Source organism: Platalea leucorodia, assembly GCF_965183815.1.
Source record: "Platalea leucorodia genome assembly, chromosome: 1".
NCBI lineage: Eukaryota > Metazoa > Chordata > Aves > Pelecaniformes > Threskiornithidae > Platalea > Platalea leucorodia.
The window spans coordinates 148,625,608-148,652,881 of record NC_138823.1 but is presented as its reverse complement, the minus strand read 5'-3'; the positions used below and the strand labels follow the sequence as shown (position 1 = coordinate 148,652,881).

Here is a 27,274-nt window from a genome sequence, read left to right as displayed (position 1 = left end):
AACTTAATCCTGGATTCATCCCACTTAACGTCAAGCACTCAATAGCAGGAGCATACTTGCTCTAGGCATCCCTGAAAGTGGAGAGACAGAGACACATCCAGAGAAGAAAGGCTTCCAGAGAGGGCAAGGAAAAAGTGCCTATTTCTTTAGTTTTCAAACGCAGAAGCACATTTTTTTGATCACTCCTACCTTCCCTGTTGATGTTATGTTGTAGCAATTTCCATTTTTTAACTTGCATTCCTACTCGAAGACATTTCTGTTCCTCTGTTTTTATTGTTTCATTGCTTCCACTCATATAGTATATTTTAAATGAACGGCATAGTGTGAAAATGGGCCAACAATACTCAGTGAAATGACTTCCTTCCTCCTGTCATTAGTTAGCATTATTCACATCAGAATATTATGTCAGGCACTAATTTCACCTATTGCGAATATTGCCAATTCTCTCCCATCTATATCATTGCCCAGCAGAATTTATTTAAACCTGAAAATGTATAGCTTATCTCATTTGAAATGTCACTTGCACAACTGAATCAAACCATGCTACATTAGAAACTGAGGTCTTTTCAAGCCTGAAGATTCCTGTTGCAAGACTACTCTAGCAGCACTAGGAGAGTCATGCTAGTGCAATGAAGAATGTGCCATTAAACATTCTCGTTTCAAAAAGGGTTTTGATGTAGCCACAAATATTCATTTTAAGGGGAAACAGACCATAGAAATTCACTGACTTTTTTCTCTACCCGTGCAATTGCAACACAGAAAAATCATGTACTGTAATACAAATGGATGTTCATAACTAATCCAGGACATTTTACAAAAGGTTCAACTTCATAAAGACACACTTTGATCAGGTTACCACATAATTTCAGCCACAGCAAGCAGCAATATTAGGAGAAAGTGCATTCATCAACAGCAAGTATATAATTCTGTCACAAAATACATTCTCTGCCTATGCTAATGTGTATCTCTTTCTCAGAATACCACTGAAGAATTACAGGAAGACAACAAAGTGATAGCTAACCTTGGAGACAATCACTGCCATTGACAGGTTCTCTGAATGAGCTGCTACGTAACCAAGCATCATGATGCCAGGCAGTCTGACAGTCCCTCTGCAGCTGCCAATACAATCAATCACAGCAGCAACTCCACCTGCATTTACTATAAGCTGTGAAAGCTGAAAAGATAAACGGAAGAGATTAGATACTGTGAACTATCAACAGGCATAAAGCACTACATTAGAAAAGTCTTTAAATGTATTGCTCCTGATTTACAAAATAAAGCTGGAATAAGAGCGATGCATCACACAGGCTGATGGGCACTAAGTGCAGCTTGACATTTTCAGGAATGAAGCTGTTTTCCTACTTGGTTTTTGATTGACTTTACTGCAAGGAAATCGGGACTCTGAATTCTTGATGCTGTATAGCATGGAATGACATATTCTCAACTCCATTAGTATACACCAAAGAATCATGCAAATGACAGCCAAATACATGAATGCCCTTGAAGATGCACCTACTGAGCCAGATATTCTTTCATACTCATGCCCACTCATTCCCAAGCCAACATCATATGTTCTGTGCAAGGACAGAGGGAAAGGCCCACTCCTCCTCTCGCCTGCATTCTAGATAATCTCTGCAGCATGAAGCCTTTGTGGATCACCCTACTGAGGCATGAAGCCAAAGACAACTGTCATGGATGTGCTAAACTGACTTCGACTACACCATTCTGCCACGTTAGGGTATTCTGAGGGAGGTGTCCGGGAATACACTGGATGGGCAATGGAGTTTGCCCCAGAACGCCAAATTATATAGCCTTGCTTATAAATGATAATCATGTCCACAGTCTATGATGCTTGCTGTGTGTATCAAGTGATACAACATGTTTCTTTCCAAAAGGTATCACTTCTCACATCACTTGAGGGACAGCAGTAGTGTATGTATGATACCAACAATGCATAGAAATTAAAATAATTTCATATTATGGTATCTTTTATCATGGTATGTATATCACATTTTTCCAAAGATTCCAAAGCAAAAGAAACACATTCTTAAAAGCCAAAATCAAATTAACAAAACTGAGTCTTGTGGATTTCCAGTCCAGCTGATTTATATAAACATAAAATCCACTGTTGCCTTAGAGCCTTTAAAAGGGGATTGCTTTTCATGAAACAGCTAGATAAAATTTAAAGTTATTACTTAGGAAAAACTCTTCACATGATTGTGAACTGCAGCCAGTGATGACCAAGTCCTACATCTGGGCACAGCCATGTACAGAGAGCTCCTGTGCAGACACTGTCCCTGGTGCTGTGACCCTCAGGCCCCGTTGCAAGTCCCCCAGATCCTGACCTTCATGTGAATTTTACTGCATATGCAGATAGAGAGCGGAGATCTGAAAGCCACAACGCGCACATGACTGACACAGCCGACTCCTCGAGCAATATCATTTGCCAATCTGTCTCTGCTGCAACATGTGTTGCTTGAATAGAGTCGCTTAGAGATGGACAGAGATCACTGTCACTCTGAAGTCGAACGTGGATTTTGACTTCCCACTGGGAGTCACTGACATACCTCCTACAGCTCCTTTGGAGAGCTGCTGGAGTGGCCAGTTCCCCTTGCGTGGAGGATCCTGTGCGAGCAGCTCTTCTGACTACCTGCCGTCTTGTGAGTTTGGCCTCTGGCTTCAGACTCTAGTGCCCCCCTTTGATAATGATACTTTCTTCACTTTTGTTGAGAAAGTGAAGTTGCATTGCTCATGAGGTGCAGAGAGAAGCAGGAAATGTGACAAGACTGCAACATCTAATCACCAGCAGCTTCAAGACTAGCAGGCTGAAGAAACAGCACAATATTCATGTTTAAACACGTCTCAATTGTTAAGCTAGTATCATGATTGTGAAATGGCTGTGCTCGGCATTAGTGTGTTCCACAAATAATACATTGCTTGTATTTCATTCCAGAGTCATACTGAGAGCCTATTAATTATCTCTATGGTCTGACAGATTAACATAGTTATAATTGTTTGTTTTTCCTGTTTATTTTGTATTGACTTTGCCAAACATCCCCACCTTCCTGTATCAATTATTGGCAAAAGCACTGCAAATGCTGAGACTCGAATTACAAACTCAAGCTAATAAAAGAAACTACTGTCAGTTTAATAATAACTAAGAGAACTTTTGACCTTCATTGTCATTGGAAAAATAATTAAAATGTGATCCCAGCACCCCAGAAGATTTTTAAAAAAGACACACACGATCTATTATTGTTATAGGATGATCCTGTCATTTATTAGCTGGTATCATGACTTCTGTGAGGCTTTTCTCATGATATTTTTAATATCTAGGACTGACAATACTGTCAGCCTAAAACTCCCTCTCTGCACAAATATCTTACAGAATGAAGTAGCTAGGTATACATTATATGATTCCCAGTTTCCTAACCCAAGTCACATTCAATACACATCTCATAATATCAGCATTTCCATATTTTTCCAATGAACATGCCAAACAGCTATTTGCCCTCCCTTTCAAAAAGCAAATGACAGAATAATCCTGTATTTTATTTAAAGTGTAAAATCTAATGATATGACCTTGTATTTGCATTTTCAAGGTTTTACCTCAGGCGTATGCTTTGCTATCTCTCTAATTAAAGTTGCACCATTTTTCTTGACATATTCATCTGAGTCCTTCAGGCATGTGAGCACAACTGGGAAAATTTCTGCTTCAACCACCAACTCTGCAAGATCCACTGAATGCTTTGCTATTTGGCTTAGAGCTGACAGCACCTGACGCTAGTAAATAAAAATTGTTATAAAATCAATAGTATACAAACATCCCACAACACACACTCCTCCCGCACACAAAAATCTATTGCATCGAGGAAAACAAAGCAGGATAGGGAAAACAATTACAGCTATTTTACAATTCACTGAGTCAATTCATGCACGAATATAATAGCACAGAACATTCGCTGGTTCCTGAATAAAAGTTTCTCCTTTGTTTTATCCCATTCAAGCTTGCCATGTATTAAAAAGGAAAAAATATATATACTATTTAAAACTATAATTTAAAATTTAGTGAAATCTATAGAAAGTATCTTTATGTGCGCAAGTCAGACCATATATTAAATAATTTTTATCTATTTGTTTGAAGTGGCATTTTTATGTTGTCTTCTGTTTCTGTTAGAGTAAGACAGAAGAATTATATTAAGAAACAATTTTTTGTCAGTTAAACTCTAGTGATTAAACCTTTGACAACAGCTATTCACATCAGATAGTACGTTCTAAAATACAATAATACATTTAATATTAACTGGTTTATAGTATAATCTTAAGTATGCCAAACCTTTTTTTGTAACCGAATTGTGCAAATTTTATCTATTAAAAAATCTGTTGCATTCTTCATATAATGTATAATTCTAAAAAAAATCCATACTCTCCACCTTAGAGATTAGTTTAGCTATTCCTCACAGAGCAGCAGTTTTTATCCAGTAGCTAAATCTGTGAATATGTTCAGAACTCTTTGTCACTAACTATGTAGTTACATTTTGTCAACGCCCAAAACAAGAGCTTCCTAAAGAAATATGCACATTGGTGTCTTTGAGTCAATATCAAGTAATGACTGGTATAATGGAGATTAAAAAAAAATTAATTTTTAAATGTACCTTCAGTTTAGCATCAGGGTTCAGGATCATCTGAGCTAAGTGAGCGATAGCTCCTGCATCCACTACTGTCTGTGCTAACTCTGGAGAATGCTTTGAAATATCACTGAGAGTTGAAGCAGCAATCCTTTTCAAAGCAATTTCTGGCTCCTGGATACAGAGCACTAAAAGAGGAACAGCTCCTGCATCCACCACAGCTTGTGACAGTTCTGTAGGTCCAAGGAAAGTAATTAAGTGAGTATGGGTGACTGACCCTTGTGCAAGCCATTTTTCACCCTGACAGATACAGCAAAGGAAAAAGGGGAGGGTGCAGTTCACTGTCTCGACATCTGCATTTCAAATCAGCCCTCCTGGTTTCATAAACCGTGTGGACCAATCCACAACTGAAAAGAATGCAGGTCAATAGATGGACCTCCATTTACATGCACACATTTGAGGTAGATTAGGCTGAAATGGTTTGTTATTCTGTTTTCTTTTTCTTTTTTTAAAGTAAGCAGATGTCAGCTGTTTAAACCCTGGCTATTCTACACTGATCAATAGGAAAGCATTTTATGCATGGCTAACAACAACACAGAAAGCCAAAGTACCAAAATTTTACCAACCACCTAATTAGAGAGCATTTTACCCTCTTTAAATGATAAGCAGATATTAGCATAGATCAAATGCCAAAAACAGAAATACAAAAAACATACATAAAAGATTTATCTTACATAAAAGACTGGAAAAATGGAACTTGCTGATCAAAACTAGGTTTTGCTACCATACATGAGACAAGACAGAATTCATACTTTAATGACATGAAAATGTTATCATACACAATTACACAAATGAGAAATATCATCAGTGGGATATTGTGTGTCTGAGATTAGTACAATATCCTTAACAAACTGCACCTTAAATAAAAAAGAAAAAAAAAAAAACCAATCTGAGCATATGATTAGCTGACATGGACAAAAATTACACTATTAGAAATTCATTAGCTGTCTCCATGTATGCAGCATTAATCACAGTGCTAAAATAAGAATTACTGGATATCAGAAGCAAAATTTATACTATAACCAAGCTGTGCTATTTTAAAATAGTGTTGAAAAAGTGGTAAAAATCATGAGGGATTCAATAATCTATTAGGTTCTTAGTACAGTTTTGCTACACCTTATTATGCATATCCATTATTATCTTTAACATTTATCTTGACTTACAGTACCATGGCAACATATGGCTGTTGTATTTCAAGACTCTAACTTAGCTTTTGATTTATAGTCCATCCATAAAGAGATTTTAATACTAAGAAAAATATAGCATACTTCATTAAATATACATAGACTAATATAGTTTTTCATGAAATCTGTAAGTCATGTCATCATTATGTTGTTAATATCCAAATAATGTTCCTGACCAGATTTGTTTTCAATTAGTGAGTTATAGCCACACACTTCAATACATGTGATAAGTCAAATATTTACACTGTATGATATAATATTTTAAAGAAAGTATATTACCTCACAAAATTGTAATAAATAATGCAGTAATTTTTAAACTAATACAAAATTAACCCTCAAGGTTCACTTTTCAAATCACCATTTGACTGAAAATGTAGAGTGTGCATCCTCCAAATACACATAAATCATAAGATTTCAACAAAACCCAAATGCTGTATCTTCAGTTTTACAAATTTGAAATGAAATGTACCTGAAACGTATCTGAAAACATGAGAACTAGCTAATCAATGTAAGTGGTATAAGCTACATTCAGCTTTTCATGGAAAAAGCCATACTTGATTGCTTCAAATTGTATTTTGATGCTGTACACTGACCAAGTGGAATACATCATGAACTACTGACCAACAGTCCAGATTAATACACCCAACTATGCCTCAGAAGCAACTTCAGAGCAACCAACTCAATTGCCTACAGTCTGCTAGGAGATGCTAATATCAGGAAAATCATGTCAAGAGGGACAGAATACTGCTAAAAGAATGGGTTTCTTTGATGCTTTATGAGCTGAAATCATGAAGTTTAAGCAAGGAGAGAGAGAGCAATCCTTTAAGGTCACAGCTATGCCCAGGCATGCAAAAGTAACCATAAAAGTTATTTTAAAAAGCAAACTAGATCTGATTCAATTTAGACCAACTCTTCCTGTTAGAAGTCTGATATCATTTAAATACTGATGGGTACTGAAGAGGAGAAAGACAGCAGAGAAAAACTAATTTACGAACCTCATTTAATTCCATGGAAAGTTATGAAAACCCTGGGCTTTGAACTTCAGTTTGGGGTACAGCTCAAGGAACCTGCCCAACTACATGGTGATACAGTAGGACTTCTTCCTACGTGAGTGAAAGTAGGAAATGTTATTCTACGTATGCTCAGAGATAAGAGAACTAAGACTCAAAACCCACCATAAATTAGTTGCTTTTGTCCAGAACAATATGGGGAAGATTTTAGCAAATGGAGATACTGCAGACATGAAGACAGACTGACATGGAGGTAGAAGAAAGACTGATAAAGAAACACTTTAGAGTTTAAGATGTCACCAGTTGAACTAGAAGTTGTACTGGAGTTGTACTGATTTGTCTCAATACAAAAGCATTCATTAGGGTCTAAGAAATTAATTCAAAGTAAGTTGAGGCCTAGTCATGAGTTTACGTGATCAGGAAGAGTGGAAAGTGAATGAAGAGGAGTCAGTAAGATCCTGACTACGTACCCACTGAAATCAATGGGAAGTCTTACAGGATTCGTCTAAAGTGGTTTAAGGTGTTACCAAAAAAAATCCATACTAACGTTAACATGTTGGCAATAACAGTATGGATAAAAAAAGATTAGGGAGAAAAGATGAAGGTGAGAAAGTGAACGTGCAGGTAGTCCCCAGAGAAGGAAAACCAGCTCTGAACAAATGCCATATTCACATAGCAGAGCAGCAGCAAAACCTTCTTTGCTTGGAAGCAAATGCAAGTTTCAGTCCAGACCAGGGTTCTCAGACAGACCCTGCTGCGGTGGCAGGTGTATCCACAGGAAATAACAGGGTTTGACCAAAACAACCACCAATACTGTATTTTTCTGAGGACTGTGTGATCATATAATGGCCACATAGGAAGACTCTAATCCCCACAAGTAGTCCAAAGGCTGCACTTCAAAATCACAGGTTTATGCAGACTGCTACAACCACAGCGCTAAAGATTTCACTGGAATCAGTGGGAAAACCTTTCATCGGAAGAAGGACGGAGGTCATTAATTATGGGGCAAGCTTAGATCCTGGAATAAGACAAAGTTACTGCTGACTCAAATCACTGAAGAGCTGAGCAACCTGGTCTAACCTTGTAGCTGACCCTGCTTTGAGCAGCAAGCTGGACTAGAGACCTCCCAAGGTCCCTTCCAAGCTGAGCTATCCTATAATCCTAAGAGTACCACTGTATGACAGAAAATGAGCATAACTCCACTCTCAGCAATATGCTTGAGTATAAATAGTATTGTTTATTTTTGTTTTCCTACCAATTTACTATATGCTGAAGCAGATAAAAGACGATTAACTTTTCATGGACCTGATGGTATTCTGATGGTAGTTGAAACACTTTACACTTCTTTTCAAATACAAATAGTAGAAATAATGAATGGCAAAATTACAGCACACTGATCTGTATACTTTGGAGTAAGATCAGGTCTGAAATTCAGCTCAAAGGGATCTTCAAGAAAGAGCAGAACTGCAAGAGCTGTTCCTAAATTTTGGAATCTGCCTTGCAATATTTCTAGTGTCTTGAAATCTCATGAGACATCTGTCTTGACCTAAAATCTCACACTTCTGAAGACATCTGTTCACAAGAACTGCATTTTAAGAGATTGTTGTATGAAGACAATAGGGAACTTGCTAACCAGAGAATGTTTTCATCAGGAAAAAAAAAAAAAGTCTTAATTTCTCAAAATGGCAGTCTTTTCATGGGAACATACGCTGCAGTTCCTAGAGAGCAGCTTTACCAGGCCATGGATGGAATTTCTGATTAAAAGCAGAGAGACCCTCCCACTGCAAACAGTTATCATCGAATGCTGGGAGCCTTTGCTGGCATTCAGGGGGACAGAGGTTCACATCCTGCCTAAGACACATCAGGACTTGAATCTTTCTCCCACTTACATCCCGGACATAGGCCCCAATTATTGAATTTTTCTTGCTGGGGCAAATAAGCCTCCCCATCCCCCCAGTCATTTCAGCAGAGAAAAAAAATCTTGTCTTAATCTTGTCCCAGTTTGGAACTGAAACAATTTTTGAAACTGAAAAACCTTTCGTGGGTGGGGAAAACCATTTCGCACCCAACTCTATTTTTAGAGTTTAAGCTGCAATATGTGTCCACAGACAGTCAATGACAGAAAATCGTAACTGCCAAATTCTGTCAACACAAGCACGTGAGTCTAATCCAGAGTTTCTTGAACAGTAAATATCAGATGTTGATAAGAATAGGTCCACCTATCTTTGTATCCCATCTCCAACAATATCCTGTTGCAAAGGCATGCTTGTAGGAGTGTAAGAAACATACCATGCGCAGAGTGATCTTTCTTCAGTATAACCTCTTTACTTTCAGTAATCATTTTAGAAACTTCCTCCTGTGACTGTGTTATAGAGGAAGGTAAATCCCCCAAATTGGCCATAGCTGGGCAGGGGAAGAACAATTTTTTCAGGTTTTTTTGTTTTGTTTGTTTGTTTGTTTTTTAACTGATTACATCTTGTGATCTGTCTACATCCTGATGCTTGCAGTTTGGTAGCACTTGCAATTTCAACCTAATTTCTGAAAATGCTGTTCTTATCGCTGGTGTCAATTGACACGAGACATGTACCCACTCACTGTCAGTGAATAAATAATTCATAATCGTGGAATAAAATTTTGTACAAGGAGTTTGTTGTCTTCAATACCCCCACATCATCTCCATCTTTGCAGACAATGCCATCACAGAGTGAACTGGATCACCCTAAAGATCAGCCAGCATTCATGCAATGAATAGCATGAAAGGCAATTGAGGTGAGTCAATATTGATTTACTGACATAACAAAACTACAGAAATGTTTATGTTAAGAGTAACACAGACACACACTTACACTACACACATTTATACAAAGGAACACTTTCAAATTACACTTAAACAAATATCTTTCAGATGGAAGCAACAATTATTTTCCACCAAGGGTGGGATTCAGACCCGATGACCAAAAGACAGATGATCTTTAGCACACAGAGGTGCCCCAAGAATGAATTTGTTCCCCAGAAAAAAGCAGTGTGTTAGGAAGGTGCTGACGACTTTGGAGTCTGTCCCAGTAAGTTAACTCTCTCTCTAAGTGGGAAGAGGAAAGTCCCCATGCCTTCCGCAGTCCAGCACTCCATATTGATTAAAAAAAAAGAAAGAAGAAAAATCACAAATTCAGTCTATGTACATTTTAGAGCCAAAACCAAACATAAATGCATGAGTTATTGTTTAAAGTTAAAATTATTCTAGGATCACAACATTATGAACACAACCCATTTCTCCCACCATTCCAGCCAGCAGTTTCTTCCCTCAGTTCTTTGATTCATGGCTCTAAACTTTTACTTGAACTATATAAATAGCTGGTAAAAGAATTATCAACCACGTGGATCAGCTTTTAAATAGGAACATGACACTGACAGTGAGTTATACAACTGCTTGCGAGACAGCAGTGAACTGCTTGATATCGGATTCCTAGGATCTATTCCTGACTCTTGGAGAAGAGTGTGGTCTACTGGCTAATGATAATACAGTCAGTGCAATGAATCTGGCACGTTTATCCTGAGGCACTTCTGTAAGCTGAATGAAACTTGGTTCTGCCTAGGCTTCTCCATTTTACTAGGTATATAAAATACGAACTAATGTCGAGCAAAAGAAACTTTGTTCCACAGTAACAGTTATACGATACATAAAGACCCTGAAATTTCTTCATGAAGGAGAATAACAGAGTGTCGTTTCCTGGCCACAGGCCCAATGTATCTCCTCCTAGAACACCTCTCATGACCGGGCACTGATGGTGGCAGATATGCCAGTTTCCCACAAAAGGTACAGCATTGTCAGATTGGTACAGTTAGAGTAGGATTTTACACCAAATTGAAAATTTTATAACAGTAGAGAAGAAAAGGCATCTTGTCCTATTTATGAACATTACAATAATGCAATTTATTAAAACTCTCACAGAGCATTAAGCTGAAAGATAATGCATGTGAAACCTGTTACCTGAATTGTGTCGGGCAATATACTCAAGTGCCCAAGATGCAGCTTCTTTGACTCCAGGGTCAAAATCTTCCAAGCAAATCACAAGCATTTCCAGTGCTCCACAATGAACTATTGCCTGAGCTAGCTGTGGAGAATGTTTACCAACTGCTCTTAGCACAAATGCAGCTGCTTTCTTGTAGAAACGCTATACAAATCAGGAAAAAAAAAAAAAAGAAAGCTTTTACTAATATTAAGCAGTTCAAAGCATAATACAGTACAGATATGCATAAATTAGACTTTTTTAGTAGCAGTAATATCTCATACAGATCCAAACCAGGACCACCAGACATCACACAAAAAATGAACCTACAGTCCTTCTTTGAGACAGCTCATGATCTAAAATTTGCAGTAAGTGCATAAACAAACAGAAAAAATGAGAGGGCTAAGAGGATATGGGGAAAAGATAATAGTCTAGATAAGTCTGTTTGTTTAAGTGAGTAGTGAACGATAAGAGCTGCAAAAACAATAGCTCTTCACATATTTAACCAGATTACACAGGTTATGCAGGGCAAGCTCCTAAAATAATTCCACCCATCTGTGACACTTGCAAGGTTTCACAATTTCTAATGTACATGCCCCCACAACATCTCTATGAGAGAACACGTTTACATTTACAAACAGGAAACAGAGGCACAGAGAACTAGATCCAACAAAAGGGTTTAGGATCTGAATCCTGAAATGCCTAAATACTGCCCAAGCCCACAGCTAAGATCCTGAAAACCCATCCCACCAAACACCCAACACTGGATGATCCTCGGTTTTGACCAGGCATCCTGTGATTCTGCTCCTGCGTGTGTCCAGAAACAGCTCACTTTCAACAGGACTAAGCAGCTTGGCACCTCTGTTATAAGTTCAAGCAAAATCCAAGCACTTGTCTCAGTTCTACCCATCTCCCTCAGTGCTGGACCAAATACATGTTTTGAACATATATATAACATATGATGCTGCACACATCATGGAGCTCCACGTAAACTACGGTGGTGGTTGTGGCTTCTTCTAAAAGCACAGTTAAAGTCTTCCCCCCAAAAGTCTCCTGCTGCAGTTTCATAGTTACCATTGGGATGTGGAAGCTGAAGATTAAATTTCTTCCCCTGCCTTACAGTTTCAAAATCCAGAGCCCAGTTAAAGCACCCTGGTCACAGTCAACTGTAGGGGGAGAAAGACAGTTCAGCTCACTCTTGAAGCCACTGTGCAGCAATATGCGCAAGACTCATTGGGACACAAATAATCTACTGCTACGTCCGAGTGCCCTGAGGATGTTCTCCAGCCTGGCAGTTGACAGATCAGCCCTACAGAGTAGCTCTAGAGGGCTCTCTCTCTGTGTGCCTGCTGGCTTTAATCTCCTTCCAAGATGCTTGATTCTCCCCTGCTCTGCACAGGGAGCCTGGGCACTTGACAGTGCTTGATTCCTACTGTCAAGGTACCCAAAACTTAAACAATGCAAAGCCCACATCCTTTTTGGATCAAGTCCAGAGAAACAAAGAAGCACGTGAGTGCTTTTGTGGATGCTGTGAGGTGCCCAAACACCTTTAAAAGTCTGATCTAAAGCACTGAGGTATGGCAACCCAGGAGTATCTGCAATGGCTCCACAGGAAGCACAAGGGACGCAGGCCCACTCCCTGGCCCTGAAGGGAAGCGTCACAGCATACCACGTCCATCCACCTAAACTCCTCTTCCCTCAAAGCACAATGGCCTCATCTATACTCCTGGAAACTGTCCCCGCCTTGTGCTATCCCCTAAACCATGTCCAGGCATTGCTGAGTAGTTTGATGGTTGGCATTGGCTAAAACCACATGAGAGAGCACATTAACGATTAAAGAGCACAGTCATCTGCCAGTGCTCAAACACATGCCCTGACCCTGCTTAGTTTACCAGTACTGATATAATTCCTTAATGCCAAAAATCCAGTCTTTTAAGTTAAGGCCTACAAGCAGGTACCTTAAACATAATTTACAAGCAAAGCATTAAACATCATTTAGGGGGAACAGAAGTTCAGGGAAATAGTACAGACAAATGGTCAAATCCCTAGCTAATGCAAGTTACTCTAAGCTTTGCTGAACCCAATGGAGCTATAGTTGTTTACACCGGTCTATGTCTGTGCAAATATGGGTATGTTATTTCTGTGAAGTAATTACGCTCCTGGCAAAGAAAAACACTTTTTTGTTTTTGCTATTCAAAACACATTTATTTACAAACAAATAGTATTCACAGGCACAGTCAGAACACTGTAAAACTGTATTTTGCTTAGTTTAATTGACAAAACATTGATCTGGGATGTGACTCTGTAACTGTTCTCCATAAATCAGCAGAATCAGTATTTATTGTGTGCTCACAGAATCTCCTCCTTAAATATAGTTGTTGATACACGAAGAGTGAGTGGAATGGAAACCTATCGGGGTTGGGGTTTTTTGCCTATGGGAAGTAACAAACTGCATGCATTGCTAAACTCTGCATGAACTGGATAATGAGTTTCCTTCACTTGCCCTCAGTCACCAAGGCATAGTAGGCTTTCCATGACCTCTCACTAATCTTGCTGCTGCCCCAAGTGATTCTGAATTACAGCCATCTCGATGTAAGGACAGCACCAGCAGTAACATGGAAGAGATAAATCAGGGTACTCAAGCTAATTTAGTGAGGGCTTTGAGTTGTAGCAAGGGGTGGTTTCCAACTCAAAAACAGGGGATAAAGAGTTTTGTTCCCCTTCTTCCCTTCAAAATAGAAATAAAATAACCAAAATAGTTATAAATTTGTCTAACTAAAACATTAACTTTCTTTCCATACTACACCAGTATCTTGACATCAATGTTGTTCTTTGGCTTTTTTTTTTTTTTTTTTTATATTAATTGTATAGGCAATGACCAGATACGCACAAAAAATATGCAATGAGTACTTACATTTATATTTTCTTTAAAAGACTGAAAACAAAAATATATAGTTTTCCAAATTATATTTCCATCGAAATCCTACTTCTCCTAAACCTCATAAATCAAAAATGCAACCTAAGTATGGCTGTGATATCAATGCACTTAACTCTCAGCTGTCTCTTTCCAGTTATTAGGAAACTTATTTGAAAGTATTTCTGTTAATCTAGGTTAGGATCACTGGAAAATCAAAGCTGGCATATATGCAAAACCTGAAGAAAAATGGCAAGAAGGGAGAAAAAGAGACCTCCAGATTTATTTGCACTGCAATCATGACAACACTTTTTTGTTGTTGGGTTTGGTTAATTTTTTTTTGACAAATCTGAAGATGAAAATCTTTCCGTGTATTTTCCTGTGTCAGTGGTTTGATATTTCTCACGCTATAGATTTCCAAAAGGCTATGTTTAAAGATATTAAATATTTCATTACAAAAGTTCAGTTTTTATACCTATTTTACAAGTGTTTGGTATTATCAACAAATCCTAGACAATTATCACTACAGCTTTCAAATTGTCTCATTTTTAAAGAGGGACCTTTTATAAAGCATCACTCAACATTTCAAAAACATAACAGTGCCATGAATATATTTCCCGTGGTGCACTAAAAGGTAAGATGGTATCTTAAAGTCAAGCTTATTTAAAATCAAACTTGGGCACACAGTACACACTGATCTCCCAGGAGTTCAAACATACATGCTGTCTCTGACTTCAGTGCATTTATTGCTATATTAGAATAACAGCAGACAGCCGATACAGAAAGATTTCCCTTTTCCTGTGCAATAGTTAAAAAAAATTACTTAAGAAAACAATGATGCCTTACATTCTGCTCAGACAACGAACACACGAGCTGTGGAAGAATGTCTCCCTTCACGACTGCCTCTGCCAGGTCATCGTTATAATTGGCAAGTCTCCCAAGAGCCAAAGCAGCAGTCTGTTGAATAGTTGGGATGACATCCAGCAAAAGAGGTCTCAGCAAAGACATTACACCTGAGTAACACCAGGAAGAGAAAAGCCCATTTGGTAAGCAGAAATTTTTCTAAACATTTGCCTTTTTTCATAAAAACCTATTAAATTACTCTTCCAGGTAATAAGAACTTGTAGGAAATGCAGGTGTTCCACTGAAATGAAGCTGGCACTTGGATAGCACTGCTGATGCATAGCAATGTTTCTGCCCGTCTTTCATAGGTACAAAACATTTCTGAAATATAAGAAAAAGTCACATGTAGAAATAAGCTATATTCAAACATCTATAAAATACATGTATTAAAGTATATGCAAGAAAATACAGTCTATTCAAACATATATAAAATGCATGTATTAAAGTATGCACAGGAAACTCCCATCTGGACTGGCGAGCTGACATCGGCACATCACTCATTCAGCATGCCAGCAGAACCTCTATGTTGAACTACACCAAATTACATTTCATCTATTACAAGCAATGATTGATTTGGGTACCAACATCTATAATATATTACCCTCCAGATAGAAGAGTTGAAGATTTTCTTATCATGTTATTATTTATGATGTGTTTTCACTGATGAGTCCACAGTGTATCAGTTAAACAGGAAAGAATATGAAAGTCCATTCTCTAAGGTGGTGTTACAATACATACTTGAAATTATAGGTGAGGTAAGCAGTGGTGACATCAACCATTAGCAGTTATGGCCTAAGAAAGTCCTTACATGGATAAACATCTGGCTAAAAATAGGAAGCGGGAGGAGTAAACTTTCCATTCTTGCAACAGGAGGGAGGAGGACACAGTGCAGTGCTGCAGGCCTCCATGCTGGGACACACGCCATTCAGTATTCATCGATGGTCTGGAACAGCATGAACAGTGAGGTGAGACTGTGCTGGTGACTGAAAGTTATTCAAGGTAGTACCAGTGAGGGAAACTGTAAGGAACTAGAGACTGAATGACTGGATAACAAAATGGCAAGTGAAACGGAACATATATGGGGAAGCCAATTCCAACCTCGCATATGCAGCGATGGACCACAAACAGATCACTACCACCCAGGAGAAAGATCTCGATGTTAGAGCAGATGGTTACATGGAGATACCAGCTCATTGCTCAGTGACAGAGAAGTAACTTTACCCACAGAAGTATACAGAGCGCTCAGGATTATTTGGAAAGGAATAGAGGCCAAAGCAGAGACCATCACTATGCTATTGTATAAATCTATCCTACATTTAATACCCTCCCCTAGAGTAGAACTGGAAAAGGCTCAGTGAAAGGCAACAAGGATGATGAAAGATGACCACGCTGCATGTGGAAGCTCTTCCTACAGTTAAACTAAGACTCTTCAATAGGGATATAAATGAGATCCACATGGTTACATGAAGATATGATTTGTAAGGTCTGGGAAGGGAAAATTACTTGTATTGCGATTCTTCAAAAGCATTGTCCCTGTACCAGCCAGCTGCATGAATTAATACTTCTGAGCTTTATACCTCAGCCAGAAAGCAATGCTCTCTGAAGATGCAGAAGTGCTACAACAGAACTCCAAACACTCAGAGCTACAGTCAGAAATCTCCGTATCAGCTGTCTCAGTTCTTTCCGCTACATTTTTTTGCTAACAAAGAGAAAGATTTAGCTGGGTGACTGTGAAAGAAAGCAAGACTTCCCTTCCCAAGGGCTCGTGGGGTTATAAGCACTGAACAAAGGTCTTTTGGTGCGACAGTCCCACAACACTGGGATCGCTGCCTAATGGCAGATGACACCCAGGTGTTGAACAGGCACACCATGACAAAGAAAAGCTGAGGGCCTTAGAGCAAGGAACAGTCCAAAGGGATGAAGCCTATAACAAGTTACACCCGTAGCATACTTCTGTATAGAAGGGCACTCTGAAAAGAAAAAAAGTAAGTTGAGCAGCGGTGTAATTCTCACAGAGAACATTTATTTTAAATTAAAACCAAATTGCTCCCAGCAAGAAGAAAATAGGCTAATAATCTATAAATGGCTCTGAAAGGGGGGTGGTGTGGGGTGTAAAACTAACCGTGGAGGCCATGCTGAGCACTAATGAATTTGTTCTGGGAAGGTCAATACTCCAGACAGAAGCTGCACTGCCATGAGAGGTACGGCCTCCCAAGATGTTCACAAGTCAAAATAACACAGGTCTCAGGGGAGCACACAGTAAAAGGAGAAAAGTGAAATTAAATTGTGATGTCTAATAGCATGACAGAAGTACCAAAAATGGCTTTGTAACATGCATTAATTGAACATGTACATGTAGAACCTATGGAAATAGGTCTGCAGTATAGCTGGGGCCTGCTCACACTTCTGTCAAAGCCACTGGGAGCTGAAAGAGGCCTCCTGTGTACCAACAGACAAAAGCTAGATCCTCCAGTACTGTAAGATCAATGTGAATTAATTTAGCACTTTGCAGAAGTCACCACTTCAGAATGCGGTCATCATCCTGACGTCTTCTTACAAACTCTCCCAAATAGCAGGTATGGTCTCATTAGCCAATTATGCTTCATATCAAGATGCACTAAGTACTTTATATGACAAATGAAAAGTAACAAACAAACATACATGTGAGTTGGGGCCAACCTCGTATATGATCTATAGTGAGTTATCTTCTAGCAAGTCACCTGCACCCTCTATGGGAGAGCATTTTCTTGTCCTTCCCTCTAACATCAGTTGCATGGTCAAACAGCTGCTGAAATTCCTAGGGGGACCTCATGCTGTTCCGACTCTACACTGAAGGTATTTCGGTACAGCAGGAACAGTTAAAAGTAGTACACTTGTATTTAGTGTACAGATACTACATTTGAGCCCTTAAGTTGAGATGATATGAAAACAAGATTATTTAATAAAGACAAACAAGAAAAAAGAAAAAAAAAACATTTAAAAAAAGTTTTATTGATATAAAAGATACTATTGATACTATATATAGTATATTGATACTATATATATTGATACTATTGATACTACTATAAGATACTATACTAGAAGTGGTTGGAGGGAAAAAAAGGAACGCCTCAGTGTGCAGTGTCCTGACCCTAGAAAAGCCAAGAGCCTGATGGGTGGGACATTCAAGCAGGATGTAGCAGACAGTTCAATTCTGGTGATGGTCTCAAAATCCAGAGAAATTTAAACAGACTAGAATCACTTTACCCAGGAGGAACCCATGAGCTAGATCCAGACCATGTCACATGTTTCTGGCCTGCGTGACACACCTAGACACCACAAAATGTAAAACCACATTTAAGAAAGTTTACCTATGCATATGCTTTGCGTTGTCCCAAATATGAGATTTATATAATTTGTATTTTCAAGATTCACTGATAGAGATTTCACTTTTAGAATCGGCTAAAAAGCCTTGAGCCTGAAATTGCTTCCAAGCAGCATGCCTCCCCATGACCAATACCATTCATTTCATTGTAGTATAAACCACGTAAAGCTTGGTGATGACATTTAAGTGGCAGCACAAAATGTTCTACTGCAAATTATTTTAGCTGATGAAACTGAAGGTGAGGAAAGAGATGAAAAGTGAAATGAGAGTACTGTTTGAAGAAAAGACACGAGATGCTAAAACGGGGTTGAAAAAAACAGTGAATGGATGGAAAAGGTTTAGAAAGGATAGACTGTGCTGATCCTCAAGGAAAATACATTTTCCCAAAGCGATGTCTACATGCAAGAAAAGACAGAGAACAAATAATTATCATGACAAGAGCTCTGGTGGAACAAGAAAAAGAAAAATCAATTCCTGTTGCTGTACAAGCCTTATATTGACATCAAATTAACTGAGAATTGAGAGAAGTGTATAGGCCTAGATTACGCCTGTGCATTGAACATAATTAAAAGCTTCTACCTCTACTTCCCACCTTCTCTAAAACCAGTTTCTTTCTCTGCATTGAGATGCTATCCATCATCTCTGACTCCTCTGCAAGACCAACTGCTTGAGTTGTTTTCACCATTGTCATGATATTTACATCTTTAGCAAACTGAGTATTTCTCTTTTTGCAGCACTTCGAAAAAATAAACAATTAATTCCGAGAGTGTGAAAACAGCTACATAGAGATTATATGGTCTTCACTAAAGCCTCTACAGGAAACCCAAGATGTCCACCTTTCCTCTATGACTTTTGAAGACACTGCTGGAAAGGACAGATGTGCCTGACACAGGAGGAGGCTTTCCTTCCTCCCAGAGGTAGCTGTATTTGGGGAGAAGCTCCTCTATTTGATCTCTTCATTTCTTTTGACTGTCCTGTCTAGAGCAAAGTCTACCCCTATTCTCCAAAGAGGTCCAAGCCAGGATTCCTATCAGCATTTTGAATTACATTCAAATTTCTTTAACATTATCTTAAGGCAGGAAAATAGGTAAGAACCTTCCAACAACTTCCTTTAACCTCTATCATTCCCTCAAGTGAACAGGGCCATACAGAGCAGGGAGTAGCAGCGTCTTGCTGCTGAAAACTTTAGAACTCTTTGGTGGTCTCCTAAATAAGTCTCTTGTGACAGAAGTAGGAAATTCATTAACTCTAATTCAAAGGCAGCAACACAGAAAGTAAACTACAAAATAAGGCATTTAGACTATTGGACTAGATTTGTTTTGGAAGAGTTCCCACTAGCAGCTCAGAAACAGAGTAACGAAGAATTACTGCCAAATATTCTCTCTTGCATCACGGAACCTTGACTGACCTTGGGGAAGGAACGATTCCCCTTTCTATCCTCAGTTTCCCACTCAGATTTCTTTCAAAGAATGACACACTTCAAAAGCTGAATCACCCTTATACACACTTCTCAAGTGGAGCTGTTGTGCACAAGCCTGATGCACTTTCTTTTAGCAAGCAACTGCTGGCTGCTGCCTATCTGAAAAAAAAAAAAAAAAAACAAAAAAAAACAAAAAAAAAAAAACAAAAAAAAAAACCACTCGGCAGCAGCATGTTCCAAGTTTTTTCATTCCAAGTTTCTGTAGCCAAACAGACAGTCACTACTCTGGAGATAGCAATCTTTGTTTGGTCATTTTGATTTCTTGGGGAAAACCACCTGGAAGTCAGGCAGAATCCCTCTACCCTCTTCCCACCCCCATCAAACCCCTGTCACACTTGAATAGTCACAAGTCAGAGAAATATCACTCTACATTTCAAATTCTCTCCATTTCTGCACCTGAAGATGACTACTCCTACCCTATTCTCTTTCCTTAAAAACAAAATTTATTTTAAAATTTTAAAATTTAAATGTGGAAAAAAGTCATTCTACACTGGTGTTGTGTCTGGACACACTCTTATCTTGAAGATGCTGCCCTTCTAATTTCTGCTTTGGATCAAATATAACATTGTCTTTTCATTTTTGTGTGCTGTTACACTAAGAACATTCACTCAACATTAGCACTCAACCATTCATCATATCACCTTGATTTTTCAGGGCTCCTGATGTCAAATTCAGCTGATTTAACAAGGAAATAAAATGGAAATTTATTTCTGCCTCACCCCAGCTCCATATCTTCAACTACCCTTTCCTAGAAGCAACACAGCAGCGAGCTTTAAGTGGGAGACTTAAATTTCCCAGAAGAATAGTGAGAGAGAACTTTCACACTCGCTTGTCTTGACACAGCCTCTTCCAGAGACGACGCAGTACGCACGTCTCAAGTACATACTCCTCAAGTGTGACTCACCCCGAGAAAGGACTCCTCACTGTGACAGTCCTGTGCACAACACAACTACAGTCCTTCAAATATCAAAGGGAACATAAATACAGTTTGGTAACAGGTCTTTGTTCTCTGGGTAATCAAGTAATTCTTACAGCAATTACCAGATGGTGTGGGACATAATGCAGATTCAGTTTGACAGCGGGGCTGGAGACTTTTGAAGGATCAAGGATCAGTAAGTTTCTCCTCCTTAAAAGCTGATCTGGCTGATCATTTTCCAGACCCTGTTTCTGCATTAATGGAGCAGAACGAATCCTGTTCCAAGAAGACTGAGTTTCTGAAAATGCCCCTCACGGGGCTAGTTAATGGCCACCACTTAATCCTTCACAAACACACCAAAACCAGCGTGGTCACAAGGAGCTGCTTCTTTTTAGTGGCTGCTCGCTAAGATGAGACAGAAGTTCCCAACAAATTCTGGCTTTGAAATTTCTACTTGCAAGTCTCCTCCAAACATGCCAGGAGGCTGAGAAGAGGAAGAATCCTGGAGCAGTTGAGCTTTCAGTTGATTGAGTTACAGAAAAAGCCAGTCCTCCAGCTTCAGCGACATTTACTCTCCTACTCTGTCATCTCTCTGGTACTTTCCTTAATACACAGCCTCCTTCATCAGGCACCACCACATCGTCAGGCCTCAGGGAAAGCCACTCTCCTCACTTGATCTACTACAGCTCTAAAGATAACCTTTTGCCTTTCATGCCACATTACATACTTCTCTCCCACTTCTCCTCCCACTAAAGCTCAGCAAAGCTTTTAACTCAAAATAAAAATAATTTAAAAAAAAAAAAAAGTAGAGTGCATCCTTCACAAGAGAGGGTGCCTAAACTCAAATGTTGAAACTGGCTGCACAGGGGCACTGAAGTCTGTCCATGCATATCCACTTGCACAGTCCAGATAGGGCAGCTTTACGGGAACGGCTCTTTTTCTGCACAACTGACACGACAGCCATCGTCCCTACACAGCCAGCAGGCCTTCTACAAAGCACTGAGCTATCAGAGCACATTCTTTAGTATCATTTAAAATGTGGAACTACATCCCGAAATCCCTTCCCAGAGTCTGATCCTCCTCACACAGGGCCAAGTGTCCAACTGTCGCATTTAAAATAGGTATATTTAGAATATGTACACTAGGAAGAGAAGTTGAAAAAAGCACGGGCAAAAAGACTAATGTAATCGGATGAGGGAAATAAATTTGAACAGCCGTTTCTCAAAAATAAGGACTCCTAAAGCCACTCCAAAAATTTGGAAATACAGCTTTTAAAACCTGTCACCAGTGGAATAGCTCTGGAGCCAGGAGAGAACTAAAGCTCATGACATCATCCTTTACCTGCATAAAAACAGACCATAGAGTAGGGGAAAATCTGCCATGCCACAAGAGTTTGTGATGGAGCCTTAGTTAGATGCAGACAAGCCCTGCCCCCAAGCTATAGCCTCTTGCCAACGCAGATTGTGAGGAACAGATATAGGAGATGTCCAGAGGTAAAAGAGGAGAGGACTCGGTCCTGGAGTATAGCTTCTATCTACAGCTGGAGTGTAAGGCCTCAGAAGTGGCTTGATACCAGGCAGGATGGAAAGGAGACCTGGGCTCAGGGTTGTGGGCTGATGGAGCGGGAGGACAGCCGGAAGAGATTCACTGGGAAAGGGTCTTCCTTTACGCTGCCATTTTGGAACTTTCCTGGTACCCTGCAGACTGGCCAGCAAGTAGGTGAGGCAGAGGAACAGAAGTTGAAGTGACCTGCCCGAGATGATAAACATACCCCAGCAGCAATGAGAAGGGAGCCCAGGAGCGCAGGGTCCCAGCACGCAGAGGCCCATGGCAACACACAGGCTGCTAGCCCACACAGCTTCACATTTCTTTTTCCATGTTCCAGACTCAGCTTTCCCTATGACTTCCACAGCCATTATACTTAAGAATGTGATCAGCCCCAAGAAAGGGGTTAAAAAGCCAATCTTGTAATATCTTTAAAGTCAAAGGCTAAATTGCTGGACTAAACTGTTTCTTAATCCCAGTGATATCCTTAAATAACTCACAAATTAAAAGCAAATAACTTACAAATTAAAAGCAACAATCCCATCACCACAAGCTCTAATGCAAAATAAATAAATAAAAATTTAATTCATACTATGAGAGAGTACAAAAATGAATACCCAGAAGTAACTAAAGTCTTATTCTGATACATTTACTAATGCTGACTTGTAAATACCTCTTAAAAAAAAAAAAAATCGAAACAAAATGCTATTTTAAAGGGACTATTTATTTACAGAGTGCTGCACTTCACAAGGCAGATGAATTAGGCCCTCAGTGACTACCACTCTTAGAAACATACTGGAACCAGTTCAGATTTTCTCCTAAATTTTCTAAAAGACAGAAAGCTGCCTAAATCTCAGTGCAAGAAAGAGAGCTCAAGTTCATCTGCCATTATAATTGAAAATAGTCTGTTTCTCGGATTTTAAATTTTGGACAGACAAGGGGGTGTGGGGCTCAATAACGCATTCCAGTACCAAACTCCATGAGCTGTAGCTGCCAAATTAATAGATTTCTTTTTAAAGAATATGTTTACAACTGTTACTATCAAAGTAGCTTCTCCCATTAGTCAGCAGCCCTCCAGAAACAAGATTTGATAAATTAATTGTCTGTCATTGTTCCAAGTATATATTTACTAAACGGAAAAAGTTTAGGAGTTTTGGAGGAGATTATTTTTTTTCCCCAAGTATCCATTAATTAATCATTCAAAGGACAAATCCTGCAATTATTATTCATGGTAGTATTTAATCATAAGGAACAACCTTATCAAAGCCAACCACAGAGTTGGAAAACACACAGGAATGAGTTCTGACAAAGGAATTTCTCTGATCATGCCTTGCATTTCCCGGCCACCAGAAAGCTGCTTGAGCTCCCAGGCACGAACCCCCCAGGGCATTCCTGACCACGAGAGAGCCAGCGCCATGTAAATGTGTCAAAGTCCAGGGCCAGATTCCAGTTCCCTGGTTACAACCACTTTCGGGATCTCTGCTCAGTGGGAAAGGCAGCTCCAGAGCGTGATGAGATACAGAGGCCTCAAGAAGAGAGACGCCCCGGGAGAAGGTTGCTTTCCTGTTGGCCCTCTCTGACCTTCTTTCCAGCTTGCCAGTTCCCACCAGTTTTCCCTGCAGGTCATACATAGGAGTCTCCACAAGAATGGTACCTTAAGGTTTCTCAACAGCCAAGCCAGCGTAAGAAATTCCCGCCTCTGATCCTGGCTGCTTGCTCCCCTCCATGCTGCAGTCTTCCATCTCCTAATTTGCAGCAATACCACTGCTAGTACCTGGTTTAATACCACAGAAGTAGGGCTTATAGTGTAGTAAAGAATTAATTTTTAAACACAGTTCCGTCTTTGATGATATTAGCATGGTGTCCAGAGACACCTCCTCAAAGAACAAGGTCTCAAACTATTATTTATTTTCCTTATAAGATATTAAGTATTTATCAAAAGGACTTCTAAAAATGTGACCAAATGCTTTATTCCTTGAGCACTGATCTTTCACTGCTACCAGTCTGAATTTTGGATAATCCAGCAATATAAACCTAGGCCAATAATACAAGAGTACACTACAGTACATTTTAAGGGCTCAATTTTGTTCAAATTCAAGTCACCATCATCTCGCCTTCTGCTTCAGCCAGAAAAAGACGAAACCCTGACAACCTTTGAGATCCAACTGAAGAACCCTGCAAGGTGCCCCTGACTCCTAAAGCTAATGGAAGATGACAGCAGGCAAAGACTTTCTGCATCTTCTTAAAACACTGATCCCCCTAAGGGACAGCTAACTTTCTTTACCAGAATAAGAAAGGAGCCCTCAGTCCTTTTATATATGGATTTATACAGAGATACATGTATAGACAGACATCTTTCTCAAATCATTGCTCCAGAGCTCACTAGATCAAGACCATAAAAGGTACGCCAGTTATCTGCTAGACAGCTGTGTCTCAAAATATTTGTATAAGTGCTTCAAAAAAAGGACTAAATCACATTTTATTTGGAGGGAGGTTTTAAAAGCCACTTAATCACATTTCATTTAGGAGGAGGTTTTAAAACCTGTATCCAGCACATCCAGAAAAGGTCAAAACTAACAGATATCGTTTAATTATATAACTATGAATCAGTTTTAAAGGCACAGGTTGGGGAAGAGGGTAAAATATTTGTGAGCCTCATCCATTCAAATATATTGTAATAGGAAACACTGTATTTGCAGACATTCCCCTCTTTTCTAGCATCTGAAAAACTAATGCCTATGGAAAAGCAGCTCAGTACCAGAATGAACCAAGAAGGATGACAACCTACACAAACGCACATTTCCACGTTACTACCCCAGAGCCTGATCCTTGTGAAATTAGCCTTCAGACCAACACTGGCTGTGCACAGATGAAAGTTTCAGGCCTCTGAACTGATTATTTCTTCTGCACATGCAACAAATCAGTTCGGAGGTAAAGCTACCAACCAGATTACATCAAATAATTATTTTAAGAAGAAATATGATGTAATTAAAGTTAGCCCGGCATTTTGTTTGCTTTCTTAAAATAGAAACTTTCTGCATTTAACTGTAAGAAGCCTGCCTAAATAGGATCTCTCTCTCCGTGAGCAGCTAAAACCAGAACTGTAAATGGACACAGAAGGACTTAGAAATAAGACATAAGTTATTCCTATGGCCAAGATGTCCCTTTGGTAAATGGAGATAATTTGTATAAACTAAAGCAGTGGCATTAACTCACTGAAAGATGGGGGGGGAGGGGGGGGAGCGGATCAAGAGGCACAGCAAGGCAATACAAAAGGCCTGGTGTCAACGTGTCACTCCCATGATCAGAGCAAATGTTTCTTTAACAAGAATTTAAGTGATAGGTTTTCAACAAAACCATTTTAATAAACAGTTGTAAATACAACCACCAGAAGTTGAAAGTATTTATGTGATTGGTTTTCTTTTTTGTTTGTTTGTTTGTTTCCATCGTATCTCACAAGACTGACGGCTTCACTAGATTTGGGAAACAAGTATTAAAAACAAGATCAAGTCAAACCAAAACATGATCAATTCATGAATACCATATGGTAAACCAACTACGGATTTATAGCACTTTTTCAATCTGCCTTTCAGGTAATCAATTACTGAGCACTTCTTCTTTTTCCTCCTTTAAGCTCAGGAACTCCGGACAAGCAGGGTGGCTCTGCCAGACGCCAGCAGCACAACAGCTGGTAGAAGCGCTCCCGCAGCTCCTGTTTCTAAAAATGCTCAATGTGGTTCACGACATCCCACGACAGCACTACAACAAAAGCGGATCCCTCCTAAGCTGAGCAAATCTGCTGGCAAAAAGCACTGAAGAATTTAGGAACGACTTGTGAAGCTAGTGTAAAAATAGTTACTTCTGAAGTAGGTTTTCCTTGGCAAGTCAGCGCTGGCTTCACCGGGAATTCCGCTTTCTACACTTTACATAAAGCTATATGGGAAGCTTGAGGAAGTAAATGAAGAAGTGGGTTATACTGGGAAAATTCTCCCTGAAATAAAAACAGGTTGTGAGGTCACAGCCGGAGACATCTACCTCAAAACAAGCGCAGAACTAACCCTGCAGGCCCGCAGGGCAACCCCCGCACGCCGCTGACCAGCGGCCTTAACTTCCCGGGGGACCAGGCCAAACCCTACGGGAAAGGGAACCCTCGGGACCTGGGCGGCCAGCCCGGGGGGCGAGGAAACAGCGAAGGGCCCTGCAGCCCCTGCCCCGCCGCCGGGGCGCGGAATCCCCGCGGGCGGCCGCGCACGGCCCGGCCCCGCCGGCTCTGGCGTGGCGGCGGGGCGGCGGGCGCCTACCTGCGCTGTGGAGGGTCGGGACGTTCTGCGGCCGGCTGGCGAGCTCGGCCACCGCCTGCACGAACTGCGTCCGGGCGCGCTGGTACTGCTCGAAAACTGCGGGCGGCAGCGCCGGGGCACCGGGTTAGCGGACGGGGCAGCGGGTTAGCGGCCGCCCCGCCACCCCCGGCCCCGGCCCCGGCCGCCCCCGGCCCCGGCCTACCTTGCAGCACCTGCCGCTGGCTCATGGCGGCGGCGCGGCAGGCTGCGCGCCCGCGCAGGGCCGCACTGTGTACCCGTCGCCCTGGCAACCGGGCGGAAGCCGCGCCGCCGGGGGAGGCGGGGCCGCGCCAACACCGCCCGTGACGTCAGCGCGCCCGCCCGCCGCGCGCCGTCCCGCGCAGCCCCGGGCCCCGCCCCGCCCCGCGGTCCCCGGCCCCGCACCCCCGCGGTCCCCGGCGGCGTGGGCCGGCCGCGGCGGGAGGAGATGCGGCCCAGGCCGGTCGTGCCCGCACGTGTGTTAAGGGCATAGGCGTAGGCGCAGATGCGGGCGCGGGCACCGGCACCCGCAGAGCTGCGCGGGCGCGCACGGAGCGGCAGGTCTGCGGAGAGGGGACTTCGCGCCGCTCTACCGCGTCCGCGCCGCAGATTCATTCACGGCGGCATGGGGACGGGCCGGCGGGTGTGGGCGAATGCCAAGTTGCATAAGAGCGTCCATGGGCAGCTGTGCGCGCTCCGCTCCGTGCCGGGAGCTGCCGTCCCCGGGAGCGCCGGGGAAGGACGGGGCCGGGCGGAGCGCAGGGACTCGCCCCGGCCGCCGCTGCCGTCCCTCCGCCTCCCGCGCAGCGCGGCGCGGGCGGGCGCGGGGCTGGCGGGAGGGCGGCCGGAGAGCTGCCTTCTCCCGCTCCGCGGCCACGCAGCTGGGCGAGGGCCCGGCGGGCGGGAGAGCCCCGCCGCCCTGGCTGGGTCCCACGCATCGCCCG

At 41.1% G+C, this 27,274-nt stretch overlaps 1 protein-coding gene across 2 annotated transcripts in view; it reads right to left on the bottom strand.

Annotated features, from left to right (window-relative positions):
* Positions 1-26,539, bottom strand: part of SPAG6 (sperm associated antigen 6) — a gene marked incomplete at both ends in the record, with an annotated part of 34,599 nt that extends 8,060 nt beyond the window's left edge. For both annotated transcript variants that reach the window (XM_082321729.1, XM_082321730.1), the window contains 7 exons: positions 1,022-1,174; positions 3,610-3,783; positions 4,656-4,861; positions 10,871-11,054; positions 14,650-14,816; positions 26,313-26,408; positions 26,515-26,539. In XM_082321729.1, the coding sequence (XP_082177855.1) occupies positions 1,022-1,174; positions 3,610-3,783; positions 4,656-4,861; positions 10,871-11,054; positions 14,650-14,816; positions 26,313-26,408; positions 26,515-26,539 (1,005 nt within the window). The remainder of the gene's footprint in view (positions 1-1,021; positions 1,175-3,609; positions 3,784-4,655; positions 4,862-10,870; positions 11,055-14,649; positions 14,817-26,312; positions 26,409-26,514) is intronic.
* Between the last annotated feature and the right edge of the window lie 735 nt (positions 26,540-27,274).